This window comes from Bos indicus, chromosome 5 (assembly GCF_029378745.1).
Source record: "Bos indicus isolate NIAB-ARS_2022 breed Sahiwal x Tharparkar chromosome 5, NIAB-ARS_B.indTharparkar_mat_pri_1.0, whole genome shotgun sequence".
Taxonomy (NCBI): domain Eukaryota; kingdom Metazoa; phylum Chordata; class Mammalia; order Artiodactyla; family Bovidae; genus Bos; species Bos indicus.
Window position 1 is genome coordinate 28,393,223 of NC_091764.1, and position 26,971 is coordinate 28,420,193.

Consider the following 26,971-nt stretch of genomic DNA (forward strand, 5'->3'; position numbering starts at 1 on the left):
ACTCTTCCTCCAATCCTTCCTTCTTCCCCTTTCCTCCATCCCTCAAATGACTGGATTTGAGAGGAAGAGAAATGGAGCCCCACGCCCCCTAAAACCAAAAATATCTGGAATAACTGTAGATCTTTAAAATCTGGATTTCTAGACAGTGGCAAGTCCTTAAATATTAGCAATTGGTCTCATCAGCCTAGTTGTAGCTCCAAAGTGGGCTTTCTTTTCATGCTATCCTGTCCCCTGACCCAAAAATAAGTCTAAGTGGTCCCCAAAGAAAGGGCACTCTAGCCTCATCCATGGCTCCAGCCAGGGATCCTCAGGACCTGTACCCAGGAAAGTGTATAGGCCCCTCTTCAGGCCCACCCCCGCATCTTCATAACTCTTCTTCCCAAGTCTGGAAGGTGGTCACCTTGGCTCAGATCCCGCGTTTCGAGCTCAAAAGACACCATAGGTATTAACAGTTACACAGACTTTATTTTTCACCCATTGAGCACAGGAAGGTCTGGGCAGGCAGAGGTGTCACCATCACCCCCTCGGTTCACAGACACAGACCGTGAGACTAGGCGGTGAGGGACAGGGATTCTGTTGCTACCGCAGATCGCTAGGGGATTATCACAATGACACATGTTCTTGGCTCTATTTACACCATGGAGTGTGGAGAGGGTACATTTCTTACACTAAAAATATATACTTTGGAATCTCTAAAACAAAAATATCTCTATCTCTACAGGAGACCTACTAGAAAGAAGAACATAGAAAACGAGGGAAATGTACCAGCACCTCAAGCCGTCCCCTTCCTTGGGAAGGTCGCTCTGCTCTCCACCTGACACCATGTGCTCGGGAGGGCAGCTGTATCTAACCAGTCGGACAGACAGACACAGATAAACGAGAGGGAGGCTTATCATCTTGGAGGAGTGAATATGAAGGAGAGGTGTGGGGAGGAGGATTTTGGCCTCTTTTGCAAAAGGAGTAATTGCACATTCAGTTTATTGCACGTGTGAAAAACCTGCAAGTTGAAATCGACCGCAAACCTGCTAAGAGAACCCAAGCTCTGCTGATTCCTGCTGGACTTGGGAAAGGGCCGTGGGTGGGCTCTCTCTCTCCTGCTCAGAAATATTAATGCCATCAGCTAGAAGAAAAATTCTATATTCTCCAATGCTGAAAGTGAGTTGGGTTTCAGAAAATGCTATTCCTTTTCTTTTCAGAAGGATCAGAAACCATTCCATTCCCTTTGAGCACAGAATCTCCTAAAAGAATTATGCCTGTAGTTGAATTGCTCCACTTTCTGATGTTTCCTATTGAAAAGATTCATGTGACACTCCTTTCCCCTTTTGATAGAGTTACTTCACACCTCTTTGGTTGTGAAAGTCAGCCTCCTTCCAATAAAGAAACTAAAGAAACGTGAATTGAGTCAACTACCCCATTCTCTATAATTAATATAAGACCCCAGGGGCACCAAGAATGATAAAGAATAGGTTTGGTAGAAAAATCCCTTCTATTTGGTTTTGGAATGTCTTTCTCTATTTACACTGAAATATGGATGAGCCTGAGGGCTTGAGAATTCATAGTCCCTCATCCTAAATAAGGCAAATAACCATAAAGTTCCCTTTTGGAGCAGCCCCAGAACTATCCAACCTCCTCCCCTTTCTTCCCAGCCCCCACTGGCAGGGGTTGTTAGGACCTCTGACCAAAAACTCCTTCCCTCCAAGAAGAACTTGAAAGACTGAGGAAAAGGCAGAAAGGAGGGGAAAGAGAGCTTGAAAAAGCTAAGTCAGCAAAAGGGGGCAGAACTGATATGATGTCTCATTTGGCCAGTTAGGACCGGCAGGAACAATTTCTACCTTAGGAGGTCTGGCAGCTACGACCAAGAGAAAGTCAAGAAGGCTGAGAATATCTGATGCATGTTGACTGTCCTGCCAGGGTGTGGCTTGGGAACCTGAGAAGTCTAAGGAAAATGCAATAACGAACTAGCAAAGAGTGCTTAAAAGTCCTCGGAGGAGGTGCTAACTCCTGCAAAAGCAGACATTTAGAGAAGCTAACAAAGTAGTAGAAAGAACATACTGGAGAGTATGTCTAATGATAGTTAGAATGAAAGCCACGAGCTCTTGGCTCAAGCCTTCTCCTATGCATCAGGAAAACCTGGACATGCTGAACATGGACGTTGAAATCATCAGAGAAGCTGCAGGGAGAATTACTGGTTCCTTAATTAGAAGCAAAGTCTAGAATACAGAATAGGTAGAAAATAAAGTCAAACAGGGAACTGTCTTTTTTGGATGACCAAAAACCAGATTCCCCAAAGCAGAGACCTCTTAAAGGTCACAGATGTCAACCTAAGATGTTAACCAAACCTAAGACTTAGCATACCAGATTTTGATCAAATATCTATGACTAATTTAAAAGCCAGTCCTATCCCAGACAAATAGAAAGAGCAACTATTTATAACTTGTTTTGGAAATGAATGGTTCTCTAGCTCTCTACCCCAAAGGCAAATTTAATATATGAACAAGGAGAGGGGACAAGAGCTGAGTGCAGTAAAGACCAGCTCTCCTGATAGTCCCATCATCAGAAGTTTGAAATCATCAAGAGCTACAAAGGATTCGCCTGCATTTTACGTAAGCAATATTTGGGGCAATTTCACAACATGTTTCTGCTGACCTTCACCTTCTCCCTAGACCAACCCTTCCCTAAGTCACAAGTTAGGAAGTAACCCACCCACTTAGTGTTGCCACTAGATGCCACTTTTTCTGCTTAGAACCAAGATTCCACTCACCATCACTTTCTTAATCCCTGGCCTCCATCCCTTCCTACTCTACAATACCAGCCTATCAGGACACTGACTGTCAACACTCAAACTACTCCTGAAATTTCCCCTCGTCAGAGAAGAGGCGGACTACTTCTCTGGCCCAAGCAAGCCTGGGCATGGGAATTACCTAACTACCTGCCTTGCTTTCTACCCCTAGATCAGTTTCTTCTTAATATTGAGCTTAAACACCTTTTTCTAAGACTAAGCTATCTGCATTTGCCCTCAGGCAATTCTATCAGGCTAGAGAGGGCAAGTCCTAGATGGGGGAAGGACCATATTCTCTTGATGTTCCCACAACTTAGATGCACGAGGCTGTTTAGTAGCAGCAACGAAATCTCCTGGATATACTCTTATTTGTCAGTAAGCACACATGCACACACAGACACACGCATATACGCACGAGGCCTCTGTCTCACTACCACTCTCAGTTTCCTATCCTAAACACTGTCCCACCTTGACTTTGCCACCCATAGTCACCAGCCACGGACCTTAGCTGGGAAGCAGCCAGGACTGAGGTTGAGAGCTGGGTGGGATTTGGGAAAGATGAGAGAGGAAGAGTATGGAGTGGTTCCTGCCACTGAGATGTAGCACAAATGGAGCTAGCTGTTGTTTGAGGAAATTTTAATCGCCCAAAAAGACTGGCACAGCCTCCCAAAGTAGGCTGTGCCAGGAACCCGGGAGGGTAACAAAGACAGGAAGCCCACAGGACAGGGCATCTGAGACATCTGTGTGTGCAGAAACAGATGCTCGCAGCGCCACTGTCACCCAGTTCTGCTGATGATGGAGACTTCCCTGCTACATTCCTTGTAGCCACGCTGAGGCCAAGGGAACAGGATGCAGTCACCACCTTCCCTATACAGAGGTGGCAGGAACAGATGGGAGGGGCAAGATGGGGCAAGAGAGGAGGGATGTTCTCAGGGAACAGAGAAGAAAGGAGGCAAGTTCAAGGAAGCAGCCAGAGAGGGAGAGGGAAAGTCAGCAAGAAAGCTTTTCCCAATGATGGGTTGCCTTATGAGTTTTCTAAACCAGGTAGGTAAACAGGTACAATGATTACATTTATCCTAAAGTGATAAAATGTGAAGCTTTGGCTCTCAAAGATTTTAATGCCCATAGAGTTCAAAGAAGCATGCCTGATCCTGTCTGCACCATAGGAAAGGAAGCTGAGGCTGTCCCTGAAACAGCCTTGCGAATAGAAATTAGACAAGCAGGAACAATACCCATAACTCAAAGGGATATCACTTTAATATTTGAAAGCAGGGTGATGTTCAGCCAGTAGGCACTGGTATGGCCATATATACTGCTTGTTTACAGCAGGCATCCTTTCTCAGTGGTTGGTATCTATCCTGTACCAGTTGTCAAATATTTTGAAAATCATCTGTGTATTAAAAATAATTGTGGCTCTAAGAGATAGGGAGATAGGAAAATGCAGGATTCCTTCAATATCAAAGTCCCTAGAGTAAGACTAGAATAGCATCAACATATTTTTGGAGTCCAAGGGAATGTAAACTTCAATAAGATTACGTAGCAACTCTTCACCAATGAAAGAGAGCACACTGAAGGGCTGTCCCTCTGTACAAATATTCTCCAGGATGGAAACTGATCAGACCCCCTGGGTACCAACATGCTTGTTAGTCACATTCTGTGCACAAAGGAAGGGAAAGTCTATACACAATGGAGCCCAAACCCTCACTGCAACAGAGAAGAAGAGACAAAAAGTAGAAATATAGTTTTAAACTGAATACCAGAATTAATTTCACCACTTACAGTTCATTTCCCCATTGTAGCTTTTTACATCTGAAAGTCAAAACATGTGTTAACAAAAAAAATCCAGGATGATGAAAGTGGTTTGGTCCATTGAGTTGATGATGGTTTGCGACTAAGGCAGCTAAGGAGACATTACGTAAGCACTTGGATCTCTCCAGGAATGGAATCAAAATATGTCCTCAAGAGACAGCAGCAAGACACAGATGTTTCCTCAACATGCCCAATAAAAAACCCCTTATCTTCTTTTCTACTCACAAACATCTATAATCAAACTTTCGCCAGATATCTAGACAGCAGACAGGATGACAAATCTTCAGGCTAGGAAGTCCTTCCTGATGTCTAAACTAATTCCTTCTGTAGCCACCAAAGCTCATTCTCTTACTCTATCAGTGAAACCAAGCGAAGCTGCTCATCCTCACTCTTCATTTTCCCCTGAGCCTTTTCCCATCTGAGCTAAGCAAGTCCAGTGTGTGTGTCCCTCTTGGCCCTTTCATCATCCAAGGTTCTCGCTGAGTTATGCAGGCTGCTGCTAGGGAGTGAGGAAGACGCACTGGATCAGAGGCATCTTCTGGCTGTTGTGGTTGGCACTGCCAATGCTCAGGGTGCTGACCCTCCTAGGAGCAGACCTTCTGGCAGCCTCTGGGTCTGACCAGCATCCCCCAGAGGAGGCAACCAAACCAAGGCCCAGGGCTGCCCAGGAGCCTGCAGTCACTATGCAACCAGAGAGGCTTCCCTTTGCTCTCTGCTCTCCTCCCACTCCCCCACCCTGTCCTTGAGCAAGAGGGACCTCACTGAGGAAAATCCTCAGTGGCAGAATGGATTTAGATGGCTCAGCAGGCCAGCCACCTGAAGAGGAAATGTCTGGCAAGTGGGAAGCTGGGTCTTCAATGGTGGCAGTTCTGAAGAGAAAGAGAAGGAAGAAGAGAAGTACCAGCAGGAGGTGGTCTTCTGTTTCCATGCTCACGCCTGGCGATGCCCTCTGACGCACGCCACCAATAACTGAATCTCGCATGGCTTGGCCAGGACCAAGGACAGGGCCAGGCTCGGGCTCGCTTCTTCTTTGAGATCCCCGCCATCTTCTCTGTAACCACAGCTTCCCTGTGGCACCTCACGGCCCACAGCCTCCAGCCCAGCAAAGACTTTTAGTTGAAGAGACTGAACAAAAGTGTTACAATTAGACAAAAAGGGAACACATGATTCATTCCTGCTTTTAACACAATACTTTGAAGATGTCACCACAATTTCGATCTGGCTATATTTTAAGTTCATTTACAAGTAGACTAGTTCTCAACTAAAAATAATCATGTGCGTTATACTTTCGACAGCTGCCTGGATTTTCCTCTGAAGGAAACAAGATTCTATATTTCACTCACATTCAGCACAGATTTATTTTAACCCATTCGATGAAGAAATAACCCACCACTACCACCCACTAGCGGCTGTGACTTTCCAGAGCAGCCTTATGAATGAGACGGTTATTATCCCCATTTCATGGCTGAATAAACCAAGTGCCAGAAACAGTGGTCTGCCAGGTTACACATACATTAATAAGTCTCCTAACCTAGCCTACTGATTTTTTTTTTAAGCTAGAAAAATTGCCTTTAGTAAGACCTAAGATTTCATTTTCAATTATCTGATGACTTAGTGTTTGGACAAAATTATTTACGTAATTTGAGTACACAGCCTACCTCAATGTGGGCAAAAATGCCTCGTCTTTCCCTTTTCTTCATGAACCAGATTAAGATTGATCTATGCTACTGACAAACAATATTCAGAATTTTGTTTTCAAAATAAGAAAACAGTTATAATTTAATATTTCAAAATCTTTATGAGACAATAATTCTCATTATGGAACAAGTTAAATAGGTTAGTTTGTATCAATATTATCAACACTATCCAATATTGTAAGGATTTTCCAGTTTGTATGGCTGCAATCACCAGAGAGATGCTCTACCGATTTTGAAATGGGAACTAGAAGGAGGATAAAGGGAATGAAACAGATAAAGCAAATTTACATTCCAAAATAATTCCATCCTAACTTTGGGCTTGTGTAAATGGGCAGCTCAAAACAATATATCTGCTCAAATAGTTGGAAAACATTTTTGCTTCTCTTAAGCTTATAACAATTCTGTGAGCTTAGCGGCAGTCCTAGATGTGCTATTTAACAGATAAATTCAATTTTACACCTAAAATACAGTTTACTTTCAACACGATTTCTATTTTTAAAAGCCAGAAATAAATAAAAATCAGCAATTATAGTTCTCTTTACCTCTTTTCCTTTGTGTTTCCGGAATTCATACTGAGAGCTTTCCAGACCGTGGTTTTAGGCATTTCATCAGATATATTAATCTCAGAGGGATCACATCTGAAATCAATGCTTAGGACAGTCAGTGTCAGACATATATAAATAAGACATATACCTCAGTCTGTGATGCCCGCCACCCAGCGGAAGGGAAAAGATGAAGTCTGAGGGGGCTCGTCTCATAGCTCTCACAGCACTAGGAACCAGATGGTTGGAATTCGACAGGCAAGGTGGCCCGTGAGTCAGAGCTGAGGGCTGGGCTGGGGTGCTGGCAAGGGGCCAGCCCTGCCTGCACACTTCTGCTCACCTCTGAAGGGCCCCTCTGGCGATGCTGGTGACAGCACTGTGATGCCCATAGTGGCAGCACCAGGAGCTACAACTGACTGAGTGCTCGCTGCATGCCAGGCATGGGGCTAAGCGCTCTTTGTTCCTTTTCTCATTTACATGGCCAGATCTTTTCCATTTGTAGTTTACAAAGGTCTATTACAATGTGGTATCTTAATGATTACAGCATCAGAGAGGATTAACATCCTCACTCTGAACATGTAGAAAACAAAGCTTGTCAGGTTAAGAGAGGTTAAGAGACCGTCCAAGGTCAAACATGCATAAGTGGAAAATCAAGACCTTGAATCCTGTCCTTGGTCTCCTAGAAACCCCCATCCCCCCAATACTCTGAAGTTTTCCTCATGCCAGACCATTTCCTTCTAAAAGGCCAAGAGAGGAGAAAGCACCTGCTAGAAAAGGAGCATGGCTCCCACTTCACCACAGAGAACGCTAAGTCTCTGGCTCCTTGAATGGCAACTTACAGAAAGTTTATTAAGGACCAACGATTCCATTTCTTTGTGGTCATGTCGTTTTTTTTTAAGTTAAATACTCATAGTAACAGAGTAGAATGCTGGTTACCAGAGGCTGAGGGGTGGGGGGACAAGGGGAGATATTGATCAAAGGGTACAAACTTCCCATTAAAAGATGAGTAAGTTCTGAAGACAATATAGAGCATGGGGACTATAGTTAGTAATAAGAATGTATTGTATACTTGAAATTTGCTAAGAAAGTAGATCTCAGATGTTCTCTCCACCCACAAAAAAGAAATGGTAAGTATAGGAAGTGATGAATATGCTGTCAATTTGATTAAAGTGATTCTTTTACTGTATATATATATATATATATTTACATATTACATATAATGTTGCATACCTTAAATATACATTACTTTCAGTTGTCATAAATAAATGAATAAAAGGCCAAAGAAAAGCTTTTCCTCTTTTCTCCCTCAGTATAAACCACAATCAATTCAAAAAGTCGGCAGTAAATCATCCAGCATCTAGATGGCCCAGATCCCCTCTCTCCCTTTTCTATTCCCTCTCCACCTCTGGGCTTCTTTCAGCTTGTGTATTCCTCTCTCAAAGTGGAAACAAAATGCCAGGAATGAATGCACAAACGGACCGATTTAGCATCCTGTGATTTGTGGTGAGCAGACCACAAATAGGTGGAACAGACCAAAAGGCTAAGATCTCTGGCAGAAGTAAGGAATTGGAGGAATCCCAGTTCAGTTTCCCCTTGGCTTCTGGGACTGCAGCTGCCATGAGCCAAGCTGGAAGGGGATGTCCCTGCCCATCCCCCAAAGATTTGCCTAAGCACGGGAACTTCACACCCACTAGGATGACAAGCATAGCCTGTATCCTATTCACCCTTGGAAGGTGGCAGAGACAGGCAGAAAGAGCACTGGTTTGAGGAGAACACGAACTTTGGAAGCAGGGTCCTCCCATGACTCCCATAACTGGCACAGTGCCTGACGCATGGCAGGCCCTCAGGAAACCAAAAGGAAGTGTGTTTTCATAGGTTGCAACTGAGAGGTTGAATGTTCAGCTTTTTATACCAGCAGCTGCATTCATGCCCCAATCCCCACCACAAAGCCAGAATGTTTACAGAACCACCAAAAGAAGTCAACTCCTCCGTGTTTTGGGAGCTTTACCTGAAACTGTTGTGATTTCCAGGACTACTTAGTAACTTCCTGCTCTCTAAGGGGAACTTGTCTCCCCCGATTTCTAACATTTTCTCAGCTTCCTGCAAGAAAAAGAGACATTATTTTATCTTGGATTAAGTGAAACCAGTAGTCTACACCAGCCCATTTTTCAATCCCTATAATTTCTACCTAATTTTCTCTCACATTTATTATAAGAGAGTGTAGCTATGTTCTTTCATAGTTTTGACTCACCATAAAATGAGAGCAATCCAATATCTGCACCTATTGAACAGTACTTAAAAAAAAAGAACCTGAATATGAGTAGACCTTTAGATACAACTACCGAATTACTGGAAAGAGGAGCCCGACAGGCTACAGTCGATGGCATTGCAAACGATTTAGCGACTGAACAACAATATTGTTAACTGTAGTCACGAGGCTGGATACTATAACCCCATAACTTACTCATCTCATTGACCACCTTCACCTATCACAGCCCTACCCCTTAGCATTCTGTGATGCCACCAGACTCCAGTCTGGAGATTTTATCTCTGAGATCACTCCTAATTCCCACACTGGCAAGCCCTATAGGAATGTTGGTGATGTGGAGGACATTACTCACTCTAGTCTTCCTTTCCTCTGCAACCAGTGTGAAACCCCCATAATAACATACCCTATGTGTTGGTTAGCCTGCGGACTTTTGGACTATCCTACTTTAGGCTTGTTGTTGTTGTTCAGTCACTAACTTGTGTCTGACTCTTTGCAACCCCATAGTCCGTAGCCCACTGGGCTCCTCTGTCCATTGGGTTTCCCATGTAAAAATACTGGAGTGGGTTACCACTTCCTTCTCCAGAGGATCTTCCTGACCCAGGGATTGAATTTTTGGCTTATCCTTATATAGGATCATTGTACTGTATACCTTAAACTTACACCATATTATGTGTCAGTTATAGCTCGAAAAAATTACACAAGATTTTCAAAATTCAAGATTTTAGGAAAAAATTTCTCTAAAATGAATTTCAGAGTGCCTATTTCAGGCACTAACTGGATGTGGAAACTCTTTCAGGCTCATTCTTGGACTGGTATTTTCATTTTGCTATACATCCATTCTTTGCACATATTATAAGCCACTGACTAAAGGTCCATTGTGTGGATGGCAGATGCCAAGTGCTCAGGAAAATGAGAAAGGACAGAAAGTCCTATACAAATTATCTCTATGAACCACAACACCATCTGCAATTAAGTATGTAACAAACACTCTCAGAAAATAATAGATTTTGAATAATTATCAAATTAGACCTTTGGGAAAACATAAACTATTCAATCTGATAATAAAAGCACATTCACATTCATATTCTAAGTGTAAACCTGGTAAGTAGGCTGTAGACAAACAGAGGAAAAAACAACTGGTTATCAAATTTGAAGATGAAGGATAGACATCAGCTGAGAATGTCTTCAGAGTAATCTTCCCCAATCCTAAATATAACCCTTGGGATTCCAGACATGCTGACTTTTCATGTGGCCCTTCCTATGTTCTGTAATTTGAGGCTGCCCCAAAGTGTGCAGTTGGTGCAAGAACTATGACCTCTTCCTCCTTGGCCTTCTTCTTGGCATCATCCAACTTCTTCTTTTTGCTCTCAGGCATTAGATCATCCAACCAGCTCAGCTCCCGCTTAGAGAAACAGAGATCCATGACTTTCCTGACAAAGACCAAGGCCAAAACCTGAAGAAATATAAAGAAAATGAATTAAAGGGGCTTGTTCCCTTCTGGAGTAAAAAATCAAGTCTTATATTCACAGCAGACTAAGACATGTCAGGCAGAATCAAACTCAATCATCACAGTTGCCTTTTATTGAGGCTCTCTATACCAGATACTAAGTGTTTTATATACAATATTTTATTTAACTATCATCATAACAACTCTACAACTTATTAATTCCCTGCTTGAACTAATTTAATTTCTTCACTGAAAAGAGAAACCCTCATTGTCAGATTGCCCTAAGAGTTGTCTTCTCCTGGCTCGAGACCAGTAGGAAGGGCTAGAGGGCAGGATAGGGGTGGCAAGCCTCTCTAGAAGATGGTTTTGGTGGGGCCAGTTATACCCAACCCAAGCATGGGCCACCACAGGGTTAGGGCGCCTTGAAGGGCCATCTGGATTTCCTCTGGTCCTCTGCCTGTACATTTACTTGCAAAGCCCTGCTTTATGTCCGCTGCATGGATCTCGAGTGGTTTCTGTCTCTGGCCTCTGACGTGGTTTGACACTCATTTTATAAATGAGGAAACTGAGGCCCAGGGAGAGAAGGTAACTTGCCTAAAATATGACAGCTAATCAACTCAATAGAAATGACCAGAGTTCTCAAATACTTCTCCACTTTCTCCCCATAAGGGCCATTTCAGCCAAAGGAGAACCAATAATACCCCAGAATGCCCTGCCTGGACTGACTGGTGTTCACCAGCTAAATCCAGTGACTGGATCAGAAATGGGGAAAATCTGGCTAACTGTATTCATTTCCCCTTAATTTCAACAACTATTTTCACAATAAATCCAAAATTGAAAGTATCCCTTCCAGGATTTGCTGGGAATTTGCTATTTCTTTAACCAAACACTCAAGCCCTGAACATAGCACCCCAATGCAGAACCCTACATGTACTCTGACAAAACTGAGAATCCCATCAGGAAGATATATATCTAGGAGATTAGGGGAAAAGAACCCCGAAGTTTCTTCATCCTTGAATATTCTCCCAGTAAGACAGACTTCAAAAGTATGTAAATGAATACTCGATATTACCCTCATTGCCTTTTCCCTCCAGAGGCCCATCCTTTGGATAACTTTCAAACAGCCCACTGAATGCTCAGCGTTCTCATGACATAGAGTGAGCCAGAGAGAGGAAGGCATCAAGAGGACAAGATGCAACAGTGAGGTGGTCAGGTGGCATGTATTTCATCATCACCCTGCTTTTAGGAAACAGATTGTCACCTGTTGCACCACACAGTTCAGCTTTCCTGGTCTCCTTTCCAAAGCCCTTGCTTCGTTTGAAAGGAGGTAGGGGTGTCCCAGTCACTTATCAGTGCTAGACACCTCTTCCTCTCTCCCACTGACTTGAAACAGTGCATTTTCATCACTATAGATACTTCTGATTGCAATGAATTCTAAACTGGAACCATACTGCTTTCAGATAATACGCAAATTATCACAAACATGAAGAGTCCTCTCTCCATATCAGATTCATGAAAGAAAGATTAATAAACAGAAAGAAATACAGACAGGCAGAAAGGCAGATGGATAGTCCTGAAAAAAAAGCATGGCAAACTACTACACACATGCCTCTATACCTCAAGGTCCCCCAAATAACGCTTGGTCTGTGAAGACCAGCCAAAAAAACAGGAACTCACCATCAATAAAGGACTAATATCCAGAATACAGAAAGAACTCCTAAAACTCCACAACAGAAAAACAAACCACCTGATCTCAAAATGGGCAGAGGACTTGAACAGACACTTCTCCAAAGAAGATATACCAATGGCCAATAAACACATGAAAAGATGTTCAACATAACTTACCACTGGGGACATTAAAACCAAATCAAAACCACAATGAGATACTAACTCACACCCATTAGGATGGATGTTCTCCAAAAAACCCACCCTGACAAAACATGGACGAACCTTGAAGACAGTATGCTAAGTGAAGCAAGCCAGTCACAAAAGGACAAATACTGTGATTCCACTCACATGAGGTCCTGAGAGGAGTCAAATTCATAGAGACAGAAATTAGAATGGTGGTCACCAGGGACTGAGGGGAGTTATTGGTTCACAGGTACAGAGTTTCAAGTTTTGCAAGATGAAGAAGGTTCTGGAGAAAGATGGTGGTGCTGGCTGCACAACACGGTACTTAACGCCACTGAATTGTACAGGTAACCATAGTGAAGATGCTAGGTTTTCTATTACGCCTATTTTATCACTATTTTTTAAAATAAAGAACAATACCTTTTACAACTCACCATCATAGGAAAGACAATGGCCGCTGGAGATGCCTTGATGACCCAGAGCAGGACGAGGCAGGTGAGCTGGATGAGGGTGAACAGGTGCACCTTGCGCAGCGGCACGTGCCGCAGGTAAATGAAGTCCGGCTGGTGCTTCGCAGGCATCCCGAAGAGCTTCAGGCGGTCGAAGAACTGAAAAGGGAGTCAGCGCTCATCTTTCGGTGGTTGTTCTGGGGCTTGTTGGGCCCGCTCACGTCGTTATATCACAGGCTCTGAAAGGTAGCTAATACCATGTCTACCTGACAGAAGTAGAAACTGAGTCTCAAAGAGAACAGGTCATTTGGCCAAGGTTGGTAAGGGACAGCATCACATTAAAATCTTCCTTCTCATTTTCAGTTCAACTTTCTTCTATCCATACTGTAGCTCCTGAGAGAGCTCTTTCTTGGGGAGTACTGAAAACAAAATAGGCCAATGGCATTCTTCTGCTTAAAAGCCCAAATCTATTTGTTCTTGGAGGAGTTTGGAGCTTTTCACAAATTATTTAAAGTAAAAACATAAAATGAAACCTCACAACATTCTGGATATAGAAAATATCCTTATAAAAAGGAAAACAGAGACTCAGAGAGATTAAATAACCTGCCCAAAGAACTCAGTGTATAAAAGTGACTACTGGACATTTCAAAAAAACGAAGAGGAACCAGCCACCAATAGAAGAAGCAATTAAATTATCATTTTATCTATGATAAAATGAGCTAGCTCCTGATTTTCTCAATTCAAAGGACTCAGAGGAATGAGTTGATAGATGGGGAAAGACAATGTGTGACAGGAAGTAATACCTGCTTACCTGGGGCAGTTCCCATGACTTCCCAATCTCTTCACCAGTGTACCCTCAGTTACACCCCCCACACACACTTTAGCTTGGGACCAAAGCTAGTGGCATCCATGGCAACTCACTCCAGTATTCGTGTCTGGAAAATCCCATGGACAGAGCAGCCTGCCGCAGGGTCGCAAAGAGGAGGACACAACTGAAGCAACTTGCCATGCACACATGCATGTGCGGAAGCCCGTTTGGCTACTGACCAGCCTTTCAGATCTAAGTTTACTAGCATCTGACAAAACACCTGGTGTTTACTACATGTCTGATAACTGCTGAATAAAACTGATGAAGGACTGGAACCATGGCGCTGAGTCAGGCCACCCTGCGAGTCTCTGTGCCCTCATGCCAACATGACTGCATTTTGCCCAGTGTCCAAGGGAATGTCTAAAAGAGCTTAAGCAGCAAGACTAGGAAATAGTTCCTCAAGAACTGGCTTGTGGTTCCCTAGGGAAGCTGCTCTCCCTGGTCAGGAAGGTGAGCTCACAGAGCGAAGACGCTGCCTGGCTGAACCCCATAGTACCTGAATTCCTTGCAGGGAAGACACTCCCATGTAGAGGAAGACTCCATACAGGACTGGCATCGGGATAAACTGAAAATGAAAGGGCAGAGACCAGAAATTCAATGTGTATCATAGCACACTCAAGATTATATAAACTGCCAAACCTCCGAGAAGGAAGCAAACTCACAAAATCACTGCAGAAATGCTGCGTTCATTTCTGCTGTCTTTACATGATTAAGAAGCAGAAGCGAAAACAGAAGCTGACAATGATACAAATCATTTTGTTCTGAAATGAAATGATTACATGTAAGTGTAATCCGGTCCTGGTTAAATCATAGGCCTCACATCTTCTCCCCATCTGGTTCTTCCTCCTCCAGGGAACTGGGCAGGCACGCACACACACATATGCGCACACACACACACTCACCCATCTCTTTTACAGAACTGAAATCTTTTAAATCTTTTGTAATCACATAATCATCTCCTCAGGGACTTGGTGTATTTTAATATAGGCTACAAGCATTTGCTTTTTATTAATCAGAGATTTGAGGGCAGGGGTAGGGAGGTATCTTGTCAGATGAAGAATAATTTAGGGAGAAATGGCAACATGATTCTATTGCACTTGAATACATACGCACACTTCTCACATTATACCAATCTAGGTAATTTTCAGAGCAGCTTTACGAGGTAATGAGGCCCGTGGAATTAAGGCAAGGAAAATGTCACTGCAAAGACTACACTCAACTTGCTTTTATTCTGGGGCTAACGAACACGTCTAAACATAATTCTTCTTTGAACTAGAAAATCTCTATTGGATTTTATGTTGTTCTGGCTCTAGAGTGAGTAGACATCTCAATTTGGTGCTAACCTTGTTAGAAGAACTACTGAATGATTGCCTAAAAGAATCCTCCTGAGACTGTTCTAGGAAGGCCAGGCAATGCCCACCACAATGACTCATGGTTACACTCCCAAAGAGCAGACACCTTTGGGCTCCTCCAGATGGCACCCAGATCAGAGGTGGGGGCGTGCCAGGGACAGAGAGTAAAAGGGGGAAGAGGCATGAGAAGACGTGGCAAGATCAAGTGGAAGGTAAGGAGGCAGGAGGAGGGTTCAGAATCCTGTCCCACCTGTGCCAATTTGCACCCTTAAACAGCATCTGCATTGCAGACTGAAGTGGCTGATGAGTCACTAAAAAGTGGGAGAAGGAGGCAAGGGAGATAAGTAAGTGCCCCACAATGGCTGGGGCTTGAACTTTCTTTTTTATCCTATTTTTCCCACAGGCAGGCCTTTCACCCACAACAATTTTTTTTCCTCATGTTCAAGGTAGCTTCTATCTTTCCAAAAATCCTATTTTCACCCCATGTCTCATACCAGCCACTGCCCATTTCGCTGTTCTACTTCAATAGAAAAAACTTCTTGATAGAGTTGTCTGCCCACACTCTACTTCCTCACCACCTATATACGCTTCAGGTCCCCATCACTAGGCTTCTACTGTATTGTTCCAATCAATCTGCTCTTGGCAAGTCTCATTAGGCTTCCATGTTGCCAAACCCAATGATCTTGGTTTGGTCTTCATTTTTCCAGACAGTTTCCAACCAATCATTCCCCTTGCTTGAATTCCCTGACATCATATGTTCCTGGTTCCCCCCCTCCCCCTCTGGCAGCTCCTCTGAGTCTCTGTTGCTGTCTCTTCCTCTACCCACCTTCTAAATATTGGACCTCCATGGACTCTGCTCTTCTCTCCACTCCTCCTTTTTTATAGCTACCCTTCCCCCTGAGTGAGCTCATCTATGCCCCTGGCTTTCACTACCACCTATGTGCTGCTGACTCCCACATTTATATTTTTAGTCTAGTAACCCCTACCCAGCCTCTTCACTCAGATGCCTACCAGACATCTCACTCAAATCTGATCACAGCCCATCCCTTACAAAATCACTTCCTCCTTCATACAGCCTTCTCCACCTTAAATGCCATCACTTCGCACCCAGATGGTCAAGCCAAAAACCTAGCAGTCATTTTGATGTTTCCATTTTCCCATTCCATATCCAATCAACCAGCAAGACCTGATCTCCTCCAAGATATACAGAAGTCATGCCTTTTATGCATTCCTTACTACCAACTTCCCTATACAACCACCATCCTCTCTCACCTGTAATAGACTCAGTCTATTAAACAGACTCACAGTCTTCTACCTCTATTTTTCCTCAACCTTAAATACTTATTCTCTAGATATGAGCCAGAGAGATCTTTTTAAAAAATATTAAATGGATAATGTCCCTCTACTGTTAAAACTCTCTGAAGGTTACCTTTACCAGTGTCAACAAGCCCTACATGATCTGCCCTTGCGCTCTTCAATCTCATCTCACAGTGCTTTTGCTTTAACATCCCTGAGCCACACGGCCCTGGTAGCTCCTAGAACATGTATCATTATTTCCCACTTCAGGACTTGTCTAGACTGCTTTTCTCCCTTCCCCCCATGTCCTCTCCCACCACGCATGGCAGGGCTGGCTCCATCTCATCTTAAACACCATTTCCTTAGAGAGGCCTTCTCTGACCACACTAACAAAACACATCCCTTTACTTCTCTATAGAACCATACAACACTATATTTCCTTTGATCACATATTACATTCTGTAACTACCCTGTTTATTTTCTTAACTAACTTCCTTAACTACATCTTATCTGTCTTGCTCCACTTAGAATAAATACCCCAGGGCAGGTATTTGTATGTGTATCTGTTTATTGTACCACTGCATTCCCAGCACAAATGAGGCACTTAATATTTACCTAATGAACGAATGAATGGTTTTACCTTTAATATAGCTGTCATGAAGACTGAGCAGCCCATCAACACAAAGATCATAAGGCCTGTCACTCTCTGTTCTCGGATGCCCAAGAATTTGGGCTGTTCTCCTGGGGCAGAGCACTCAGATTCCAGTTTGAGGCTATTCACGTGTGTGATGGATAGGACAGTTGCAGCCACAAACCAGGGCAGGCCCATGATGGAGCAGACACCCAGCATGATGGCCACCATCAGCAGGTCCAGGTGGTAGCCACATCCTTTCTGTGGGGAAACAGAGTCTCCATCACCATCAGTGGGCTGGCTGTAGTGGGACATAGGACAGTGAGCTAAGAGTCTCAGGCCCAAAGCAGGAAGGATAAGGAAGGGGTCCAGGGATTCCAGAAGTCTTGCAGCCCCTCCTGGTTTGGAGGGAACAGAGAAGAAAGAGAAACCTTAGCGTGTCCTACACATACCAATATCCATGTTTTATCCAAGTGTCCCCAGATCTCACCCTGAGTATCACATATTCAAAGATTCATCCTTTCTCGGCAGAGTAGCCAGAGACATATCTTGACCATTCTAGAGGGTCGACCTTACAGGAGTTGGCAATAAATAGGTTCCTATAAACACACCCCATTCCTTGCCAAATATGGAGGTTGCCTACTCTAGGGAATGAAGGAATAGAGACAAGTCATGAAGCCTCTCACTAATCAATGTTTTGGCACCAACCCTACCTCCTAGGATTCATGGGCTCAAGGTTCAGTCTGGAAACCTCAGTAATGTACGCCAATGGGAGAACAGTTGTCTCCAGGAAACAGTGGTCCAAGCCGTAACCTGAACCTCAGGAAGATAACCCTGGACCAGAGCATATGACCATATTGGGACCACCAAGAATTCTGCCCACCAACCTCCCCCATAGGTCTGAGAGGAGAGTAATAGATTCCAAGCTTCCTTCACATTGCACAATCATGCTCTACTCTAGTTTCATCTCCAAACCAATCTCTGTCATTAATGAAGGAGTCAGAAACCCCTAGAAACTCCTTCCATGAGCTCCTTCCATGACTGCTTTTACCCAGGTAATACAGTTCCTGGTCTAAATGGGCTTTCCCTAAATTTTTTTAAAGATGTAATAGGTTGCCATTATTATTATGCCATTATTCTAGGTCAGAAATTTTTCTTACCTTGAGTTTGTGTTCCTTCCTGTTAATGATGACGGCTGTGATCTGCTGGTCCATGAATATTAAGATAGTGCAGAGCAGTGCTGGGATAACTGCAGCAATCACAGTCCACCAGGGATTGGGGCCAATGGGACTAATAATCCACCCTCGGTCATCCCGTGTTGGCTAAAGGGAAAAAGCAAGGTTTTATTTTTGTATTTTAAGTTAACTGTAGTCATTAGGGCAAAACAGATCAAACTGAATCACAACAACCACATTTCTTTTTATTCTTGAATGAAAATTCTCAAAAAAAAAAAGGAGGGGCATGAAATACAGCAATCCCTTAGAAAATCTATGACCTTGTTCCAAATCCCCTTTGAAAGAGTCAGTCCTCAATTGTCAATTTCTTATGGAATATTCACTAATCCTTTACTTCCTTCCCTGGCTCTCCAAACTCCTGTGTACAGAAAAAGTGACTTTATCTCTGCATTGACCCAGATGAAATATATTGACTAATAATAAAATATGTTGTTTAAAGAAGAATTTATAACTTTCAAAGACAATATAATAACTTTGATTATCCTCCTCACTATTCTCCCCACCAGAAGCCGTATCATGTATGTTTACAGCACAAATAAAGGCAACAGAGTCTTGTTACATGGAATCTCAGGGGCCTGGTCCAAGATTCACCTCCTATCAGCAATGAAACAAGGTCCAGGCCCTGGAGACCTGAGAGAGGAGCCCAAAACACTGAATCTGGGGACTCGCATGATCTGGGATCCTCTTCAATGACCCTGTAAGACCACTGTTCATAAATCTTATAAACTAACTAAACTCTCATAAATCTCAAAAAAAAAATGCCAGGGTACTCTGGGTAAGAAAAGTTCACTTTGATTGGCAAGTAGGGATGGAAGGTAAAAGGCCAGGGATACAAACTGGCCCCAAACTCATGAACAAAGCAAAGACTTTAATCCAAAGTATTTGATTCCACATTGGTTATCATTCTAGGATTCAAATATGACTTCAATAATGTCACCAAGTCCCAAATTATTAATAGGTTAGGTTCTGAAAGTTTATAGAATCTGTGTTTCCTTAGTAATAATGTTCTAAATGGTAGTTAAATTGTTAGGTCAACACAAAAACGTATTAATCCCTGACTGACATTCAGTTCAGTTCAGTCGCTCAGTCGTGTCCTACTCACCCATCAATAATAGTACTAGCCTTCAGACTGGGTCTTGGTCATTGGGGGTGATGTGGTGTAATAGGGAAGAGAAAAAAGAAGAAAATGTTCTCTCTGCTTCCTGAAAGGGAGGCCTGCCAATGAGCAGCACTGCCTTTGACATTCTCCCATTTTCTCTGACGTCTCTCCCATCTTCCAGAGGCCTTCTTCCCAGATGTCCCAGAAATGCAGTGCCTTCTGACTATCTGAAGCCTACCCATCAGGAAACCTTTCCAAGAACTGCTTAATGCTCCGAGTACTTATTTTTACACAAAATCCATTCCTCCTGCATTGTCGACCTCAGCCAGCTATTAGAGAAAAAGCTGACCGCACTCATTCACACAGGGTGAGAATGATATATATTATAGAAGGTATATACTTTTAAAGAGTATGTTTTTTAATCCATCAATTTCTAACTGGATGGCATTTCAGTTGAATTTAACAAAACAAAATAAAATTTTTTCAAGCAATTACAGAAAAAGATATTTTTAACCAGGCCTGCTTCAGGGAGACAGAAAGGGAAGACGAAGGCCGACTATGCTGGGTGTTTACAAGTTGCCACGGGCCTGCATTCCCGGCCTCCTCCTCCTCCCCAGCCTCCCCATTCCCTCCTCTCCTGGCTCCTCTCCGGTCCCAAGGACACCCAGGTTTCCTCCTCTCCCCACCCTGTGGGGATCTGTGGAACTGAGCTCAGCTGTTCTATCTTCTCAGTTTCCTCAGTAGGTACCCCCAGATCCGAGTCCCCATGTGTAGATCATCTGTTTTACTTTTTGTATAGATTTTTGGATCAACAGTATTGATTATAGACAGATATACAAACAATGAATTAGGGTTGAAGAGAGGTCACGATTACTCTGGTGGGGGCCCTAGAATGAGGGTGAAGCTCCTCCACCGCCTCACCTCCTCATGGGGCAAGATACTTGAGGAGCAGGACTGAGGCCTACAAAGAGCCTTTTCACCCTTCCTGATTTCCTAAGACAGCTGATGCTCAGTGAAGTGCTGGGAACCAGAACTTGTTCCAGAGACCCACATTCCCACAGTCTTTGGTATATGTTTATGTAAATACAGATATTCCTTTATTTTTTAATTATTTATTTGGCTGCACTGGATCTTATTAATAGCTGTGGCATGGAACTCTCGGTTGAGCCATGTGTGATCTAGTTCCCTGACCAGGGATCGAACCCGGCTCGCTGCATTGGGAGTATGGAGTTCTAGCCACTGGACCACCAGGCAAGTTCCCATATTTCATTGTATAAATGGCATTAAGAAAATAAATAAGGCTTTTCATTCATTAAACATTAGGTTTTCTGACTTTTCTAATTTGAACTCAGTTAAGCCTGAAGAGTTTACTTTTCTGAATGGTATGGCGTGAGCAGCACAACTCAGATTTAGAGGACTACAAAATACATGATTAGGATAAGGAGAGGCCCCTGAAATAACTCGGGATCACAGTCTATGAACTACATAAGGGCACCGAGTACCCTAAGATCTGTTTACCTTGAACACACTGGGAACCTGAAGCTTGGGTGATGGGACTCCAATCAAAAAATCAATAATCACCATTGTGAAGATAGTGAGGAAAACAGCAAAGTCACTCACCATGGAGCGGACCTGGCACGAAAAAGGATTGGAGATGTGTTACAGTAGATTAAACACAATAGAAAAGACTCGAGTATTGTAAAATGCTTAAACATGCTCAGAAGAATGATTTAATTTTATTGGTCAATTAATACAAGCATATTTAAACAACAGGACTATGTTAACATGCCCAAATTAATACCACCAAAGTGTGGGTATCATAAGGGAGAATGAATCCTCTGACAAATTCTATTGGGACCCACTCTAAACTCTGAGGAGTTCTGTTTAGAGAATCTGGGCCCAGCATTTAGGGAATAGCTCTGAGAACTTGGAATAAGATTTCCTGGGACCAACAAGATCCAGCTGCACCCAGACCTCGCAGCAGCACCAACTCCTCTTTGCTCTCAGCCCCAACATCAAATCCATTCGCAAGTCCTGTTGGCTCTGCTTTTAGCTCATGCCCACAATCAGACCCCTTCTCACCACCCCATAGCTCCCAACCAGATCAGAGGCACCGGCAGCTCTCGTCTCTGTAGCTGCAGCAGACTCCTAACCCTGGCTCTGTCCTTATGTAAAGCTGCTGGAATGAGCGCTCAAAACACAAGTCAGATCATGTCACTCTTCTACCAAAACCCTGAAATGCCTCTTCATTTCACGGAGCTAAAAAGCCCAGAGACCTCCTTGGCCAGTGAGGCCCACACACATCTGATATCATTACTGCTCTGACTCAGGTCCTAATGCTCCCCAACTCACTCTGCCTGTCCCAGCCACACAGCCCTCCTTGCTGTTTCTTACACCAGACTCTCCCACCTCAGGGCCTTCACACTTGCTCATCCCTCTGCCTCAGTGGCTTTTCCTCCAGGTGACTCCATGGGCAGCTCCCTCCTTTACATCCACTCAAGTATCACAATTTCCACTTAATCATCTCTCATGGTCACCACCCTCCACCCTAGTACTTTCTGTATGCCTTTTCTGCATTATTTTTCTTCAAAGCCCCTCATCACCATTTTGCCCCTAAGAGGACTGACTAACCGATTTTATAGTTTTGTAGCTTTAATAAAACACAGTCCCCCTCAGTGTCTAGTGCCCACTGTATGCCCACCTTAATCGGAGCTTCCAACAAGACTGAGCCAGATATAACATCTGGCCAGATAGATATACATGGCCATATGTAACATCACTGATACCTTAACCTGACTTTGCTTTCTTGTGAAACCTGAGGTTTCTAGCTCCCCTTCCCTGGTTTTTTTAGATCTCCTCTGAATGTTACATAAATTCTCTGAACATGTAGCTGCCCTAACAAGAAGCCCATCCTGAGGCCCAGGGTCCTTCTCTCCTCTGAACTCCTGTGGCACTTATATCCCAGGATGGCATCCATCTAATGACTGCTATCTCCTATGGGCCTGGTTGTTTCACGGGTTTTCCCTTCCTATTGATGACAGGGACACTCTCTCTCTCTCTCTCTGTCTCTCTCTCTCTCTCTCTATATATATATACACACACACACACACACACACATAAATTAGAGGATAATTACTTCACAACATAGGAAGGTTTCTGCCATACATCAACACAAATCAGCCATAGGTACACATATGTCCCCTCTCTCTCAAACTCCTATCCCACCGCCTTCCCCATCCCACTCCTTTAGGCTGGCACAGAGCACTGGCTTTGAGTTTCCTGCATCATACAGCAAACTTCCACTGACTCTCTATTTTACATATGGCAATATGTATGTTTCAAGGCTATTCTCTCACATTATTCCACCCTCTCCTTTACCACTATGTTCAAAAGTCTGTTCTTCATGTCTGTGTTGCCTTTGCTGCCCTGCAAGTAGGAATAAAACTACCATATGAGAAGCTAAAGGCAAAGGAGAAAAGAAAAGATATACCCATTTGAATGCAGAGTTCCAAAGAATAACAAGGAGAGATAAGAAAGCCTTACTAAGCGAACAATGCAAAAAAAAAAAAAAAAGAGGAAAACAATAGAATGGAAAGACTAGAGATCTCTTCAAGAAAATCAGAGATACCAAGGGAACATTTCATGCAAAGATGGGCACAATAAAGGACAGAAATGGTATGGACCTAACAGAAGCAGACAATATTAAGAAGAGGCGGCAACAATACACAGAAGAACTGTAAAAAAAAGATCTTCATGACTCAGATAACCATGATGGTGTGATCACTCACCTAGAGCCAGACATCCTGGAATGTGAAGTCAAGTGGGCCTTAGGAAGCATCACTACAAACAAAGCTAGTGGAGGTGATGGAATTCCAGCTGAACTATTTCAAATCCTAAAAGATGATGCTGTGAAAGTGTTGCACTCAATATACCAGCAAATTTGGAAAACTCAGCAGTGGCCACAGGGCTGAAAAAGGTCAGTTTTCATTCTAATCCCAAAGAAAGACAATGCCAAAGAATGTTCAGACTACCGCACAATTGCACTCATCTCACACGCTAGCAAAGTAATGCTCAAAATTCTTCAAGCCAGGCTTCAACAGCACATGAACCATGAACTTCCAGATGTTCAAGCTGGATTTAGAAAAGGCAGAGGAACCACAGATCAAATTGCCAACATCTGTTGGATCATTGAAAAAGCAAGAGAGTTCCAGAAAAATATCTACTCCTGCTTTATTGATTATGCCAAAGCTTTTGACTGTGTAGCTCACAAAAAACTGTGGAAAATTCTTCAAGAGATGGGAATACTAGACCACCTGACTTGCCTCCTAAGAAATTTGTATGCAGGTCAAGAAGCAACAGTTAGAACCAAACATGGACAACAGACTGGTTCCAAACTGGGAAAGGAGTACTTCAAGGCTGTATATTACCACCCTGCTTATTTAACTTCTACACAGAGTACATCATGCAAAATGTCAGGCTTGAAGAAGCATAAGCTGGAATCAAGATGGCCAGGAGACGTATCAGTAACTTCAGATATGCATATGACACCACCCTTAAGGCAGAAAGTGAAGAAGAACTAAAGAGCCTGATGAAAGTGAAAGAGGAAAGTGAAAAAGCTGGCTTAAAATTCAACATTCAAAAAACAAAGCTCATGGCGTCCAGTTGCAAATAGATGGGGCAACAATGGGAAACTTTATTTTTGGGCTCCAAAATCACTGCAGATGGTGACTGCAGCCATGAAATTAGAAGATGCTTGTTCCTTGGCAGAAAAAGCTATGACCAACCTAGACAGCATATTAAAAAGCAGAGACATTACTTTGCCAACAAAGGTCCATCTAGTCAAAGCTATGGTTTTTCTAGTAGTCATGTATGGATGTGAGAGTTGGACTATAAAGAAAGTTGAGCACTGAAGAATGGATACTCTTGAACTGTGGTGTTGGAGAAGACTCTCTGAGAGTCCCTGGGACAGCAAGGAGATCCAACCAGTCAATCCTAAAGGAAAATCAGTCCTTTAGGAATATTCACTGGAAGGACTGATGCTGAAATTCCAATACTTTGGCCGCCTGATGCAAAGAACTGACTCATTGGAAAAGACTCTGATGCTGGGAAAGATTGAAGGCCCGAGGAGAAGGGGACGACAGAGGATGAGATGGTTGGATGGCATCACCGACTTGATGGACATGAGGTTGTGTCCATTGGGAGTTGATGAACAGGGAAGCCTGTCATGCTGTAGTCCATGGGGTGGTGAAGAGTCGGACACGACTAAGCAACTGAGCTGAGCTGATGACCCAGCAATCCTGGGCATATACCCTGAGGAAACAGTAATTGAAAAAGACATATGTACCCCAGTGTTCACTGCAGCACTATTTACAGTAGCTAGGACATGGCAGCAACCTAGATGTCCAGCAACAGATATATAAGTATATAAGGAAGTTGTGGTACATATACACAATAGAATATTACCCAGCTATAAAAAGGAATGCATTTGAATGTCAGTTCTAAAAAGGTGGATGAACCTAGAGCTTATTACAGAGTGAAGTCAGAAAGAGAAAGATAAATATCATATATTAATACATACATGAAAGAGATGGGAATACTAGACCACCTGATCTGATTCTTGAGAAACTTGTATGCAGGTCAGGAAGCAACAGTTAGGACTGGATATGGAACAACAGACTGGTTCCAAATAGGAAAAGGAGTACGTCAAGGCTGTATATTGTCACCCTGCTTACATAACTTATATGCAGAGTACATCATGAGAAACGCTGGACTGGAAGAAACACAAGCTGGAATCAAGGTTGCCGGCAGAAATATCAATCACCTCAGATATGCAGATACACCACCCTTACGGCAGAAAGTGAAGAGGAACTAAAAAGCCTCTTGATGAAAGTGAAAGTGGAGAGTGAAAAAGTGGGCTTAAAGCTCAACATTCAGAAAACGAAGATCATGGCATCCAGTCCCATCACTTCATGGGAAATAGATGGGGAAACAGTGGAAACAGTGTCAGACCTTATTTTGGGGGGCTCCAAAATCACTGCAGATGGTGATTGTAGCCATGAAATTAAAAGACGCTTACTCCTTGGAAGGAAAGTTATGACCAACCTAGATAGCATATTCAAAAGCAGAGACATTATTTTGCCAACAAAGGTCCGTCTAGTCAAGACTATGAATTTTCCTGTGGTCATGTATGGATGTGAGAGTTGGACTGTGAAGAAGGCTGAGCGCCGAAGAATTGATGCTTTTGAACTGTGGTGTTGGAGAAGACTCTTGAGAGTCCCCTGGACTGCGAGGAGATCCAACCAGTCCATTCTGAAGGAAATCAGCCCTGGGATTTCTTTGGAAGGAATGATGCTAAAGCTGAAACTCCAGTACTTTGGCCACGTCATGCGAAGAGCTGACTCATTGGAAAAGACTCTGATGCTGGGAGGGATTGGGGGCAGGAGAAGAAGGGGACGACAGAGGATGAGATGGCTGGATGGCATCACTGACTCGATGGATGTGAGTCTGGGTGAACTCCGGGAGTTGGTGATGGACAGGGAGGCCTGGCGTGCTGCGATTCATGGGGTCGCAAAGAGTCGGACATAACTGAGTGACTGAACTGAACTGAACTAAACTGATGGACTCTAGAAAGATGGTACTGATGATCTTACTTGCAGAGCAGCAAAGGAGACACAGATATATATATTTTAAAATTATATAGTAACCTTCAGTTCAGTTCAGTTCAGTCGCTCAGTCGTGTCCGACTCTTTGTGACCCCATGAATCGCAGCATAATTCATGTTTCACAGTTTATTATTTTTTAATTGAAGTATAGTTGATTTACAGTGTTTCAGGTGTACAACAAAGTGATTCAATTTCATATATATATTATTCTTCAGGGTCTTTTCCACTATACGTTAATTACAAGATACTGAGTAGAGTTCCCTATGCTATACAGCAGGTCCTCGTTTATCTATTTTATATATAGTAGTGTGTGTATCTGTTACAGAGACATTTTAAGCTTCTTTTGCATCCCCTATTTCACTTAAGCCAGGCTTGATTGAGCAAGTAGCAAGTAGTCAGTACACAACTGCCACCTGTTCATTGTATGTCCAGACTGGAAACAAACAAATAAATTATTTAGAAATTATTTATTTAGGCAACTTATTTAGAAACAACAACTTATTTAGAACGGGAGCTTCCACCTGCCCTCCATGCAGCTTCCCTTAACCACTGTGTAGACTCACTGACATCTGAGAATGTGTTGTTGTCCTGAATGTATACAAAGAAAATGTCTCATCAACTGAGACCCTCACCCATTCACACATCCTGCTTTGCATATCTGACTGATAAAAGCCTCACACACAGGAAAACCACCATTTCCTCCTGATCCTAGATCCTCCTCAAAGATACCTTTAGTCCCTCTATGCTTGGCCTCTAATTCCACCCCACCCAAACCAGTCAGGAAACAAACAGTGCCATCTGTGTCAGGGAGAGGCAGTTGAGGCTTCAAATCATCATGCAAACCAAGGCAGGAGCGTTTTGGCTGCTGCAGTCAATGTGCCCAGTGATTTCACTAGCTATTACTAGTCATCCCCCAGAGGAGACTCTGGGGTCCCCTACGCACCCCAGGCAGTCACCCCAATGCACTGTCTTCAGGTGTCATTCC

At 43.3% G+C, this 26,971-nt stretch overlaps 1 protein-coding gene across 17 annotated transcripts in view; it reads right to left on the reverse strand.

Moving 5' to 3' along the window:
- Positions 1-445: 445 nt before the first annotated feature.
- SLC4A8 (solute carrier family 4 member 8) overlaps positions 446-26,971 on the reverse strand; it is a 112,304-nt gene continuing 85,778 nt past the window's right edge. For 14 of the 17 annotated variants that reach the window (XM_070789076.1, XM_070789083.1, XM_070789084.1 and 11 more), the window contains 9 exons: positions 20,843-20,956; positions 18,151-18,312; positions 17,000-17,251; positions 14,208-14,276; positions 12,829-13,002; positions 10,412-10,549; positions 8,836-8,927; positions 6,828-6,923; positions 446-5,713 (listed from right to left, as the gene is read on the reverse strand). In XM_070789076.1, the coding sequence (XP_070645177.1) occupies positions 5,701-5,713; positions 6,828-6,923; positions 8,836-8,927; positions 10,412-10,549; positions 12,829-13,002; positions 14,208-14,276; positions 17,000-17,251; positions 18,151-18,312; positions 20,843-20,956 (1,110 nt within the window). In that variant the 3' untranslated portion in view covers positions 446-5,700. The other 3 variants (XM_070789086.1, XM_070789087.1, XM_070789088.1) reach the window with 3 other exon arrangements.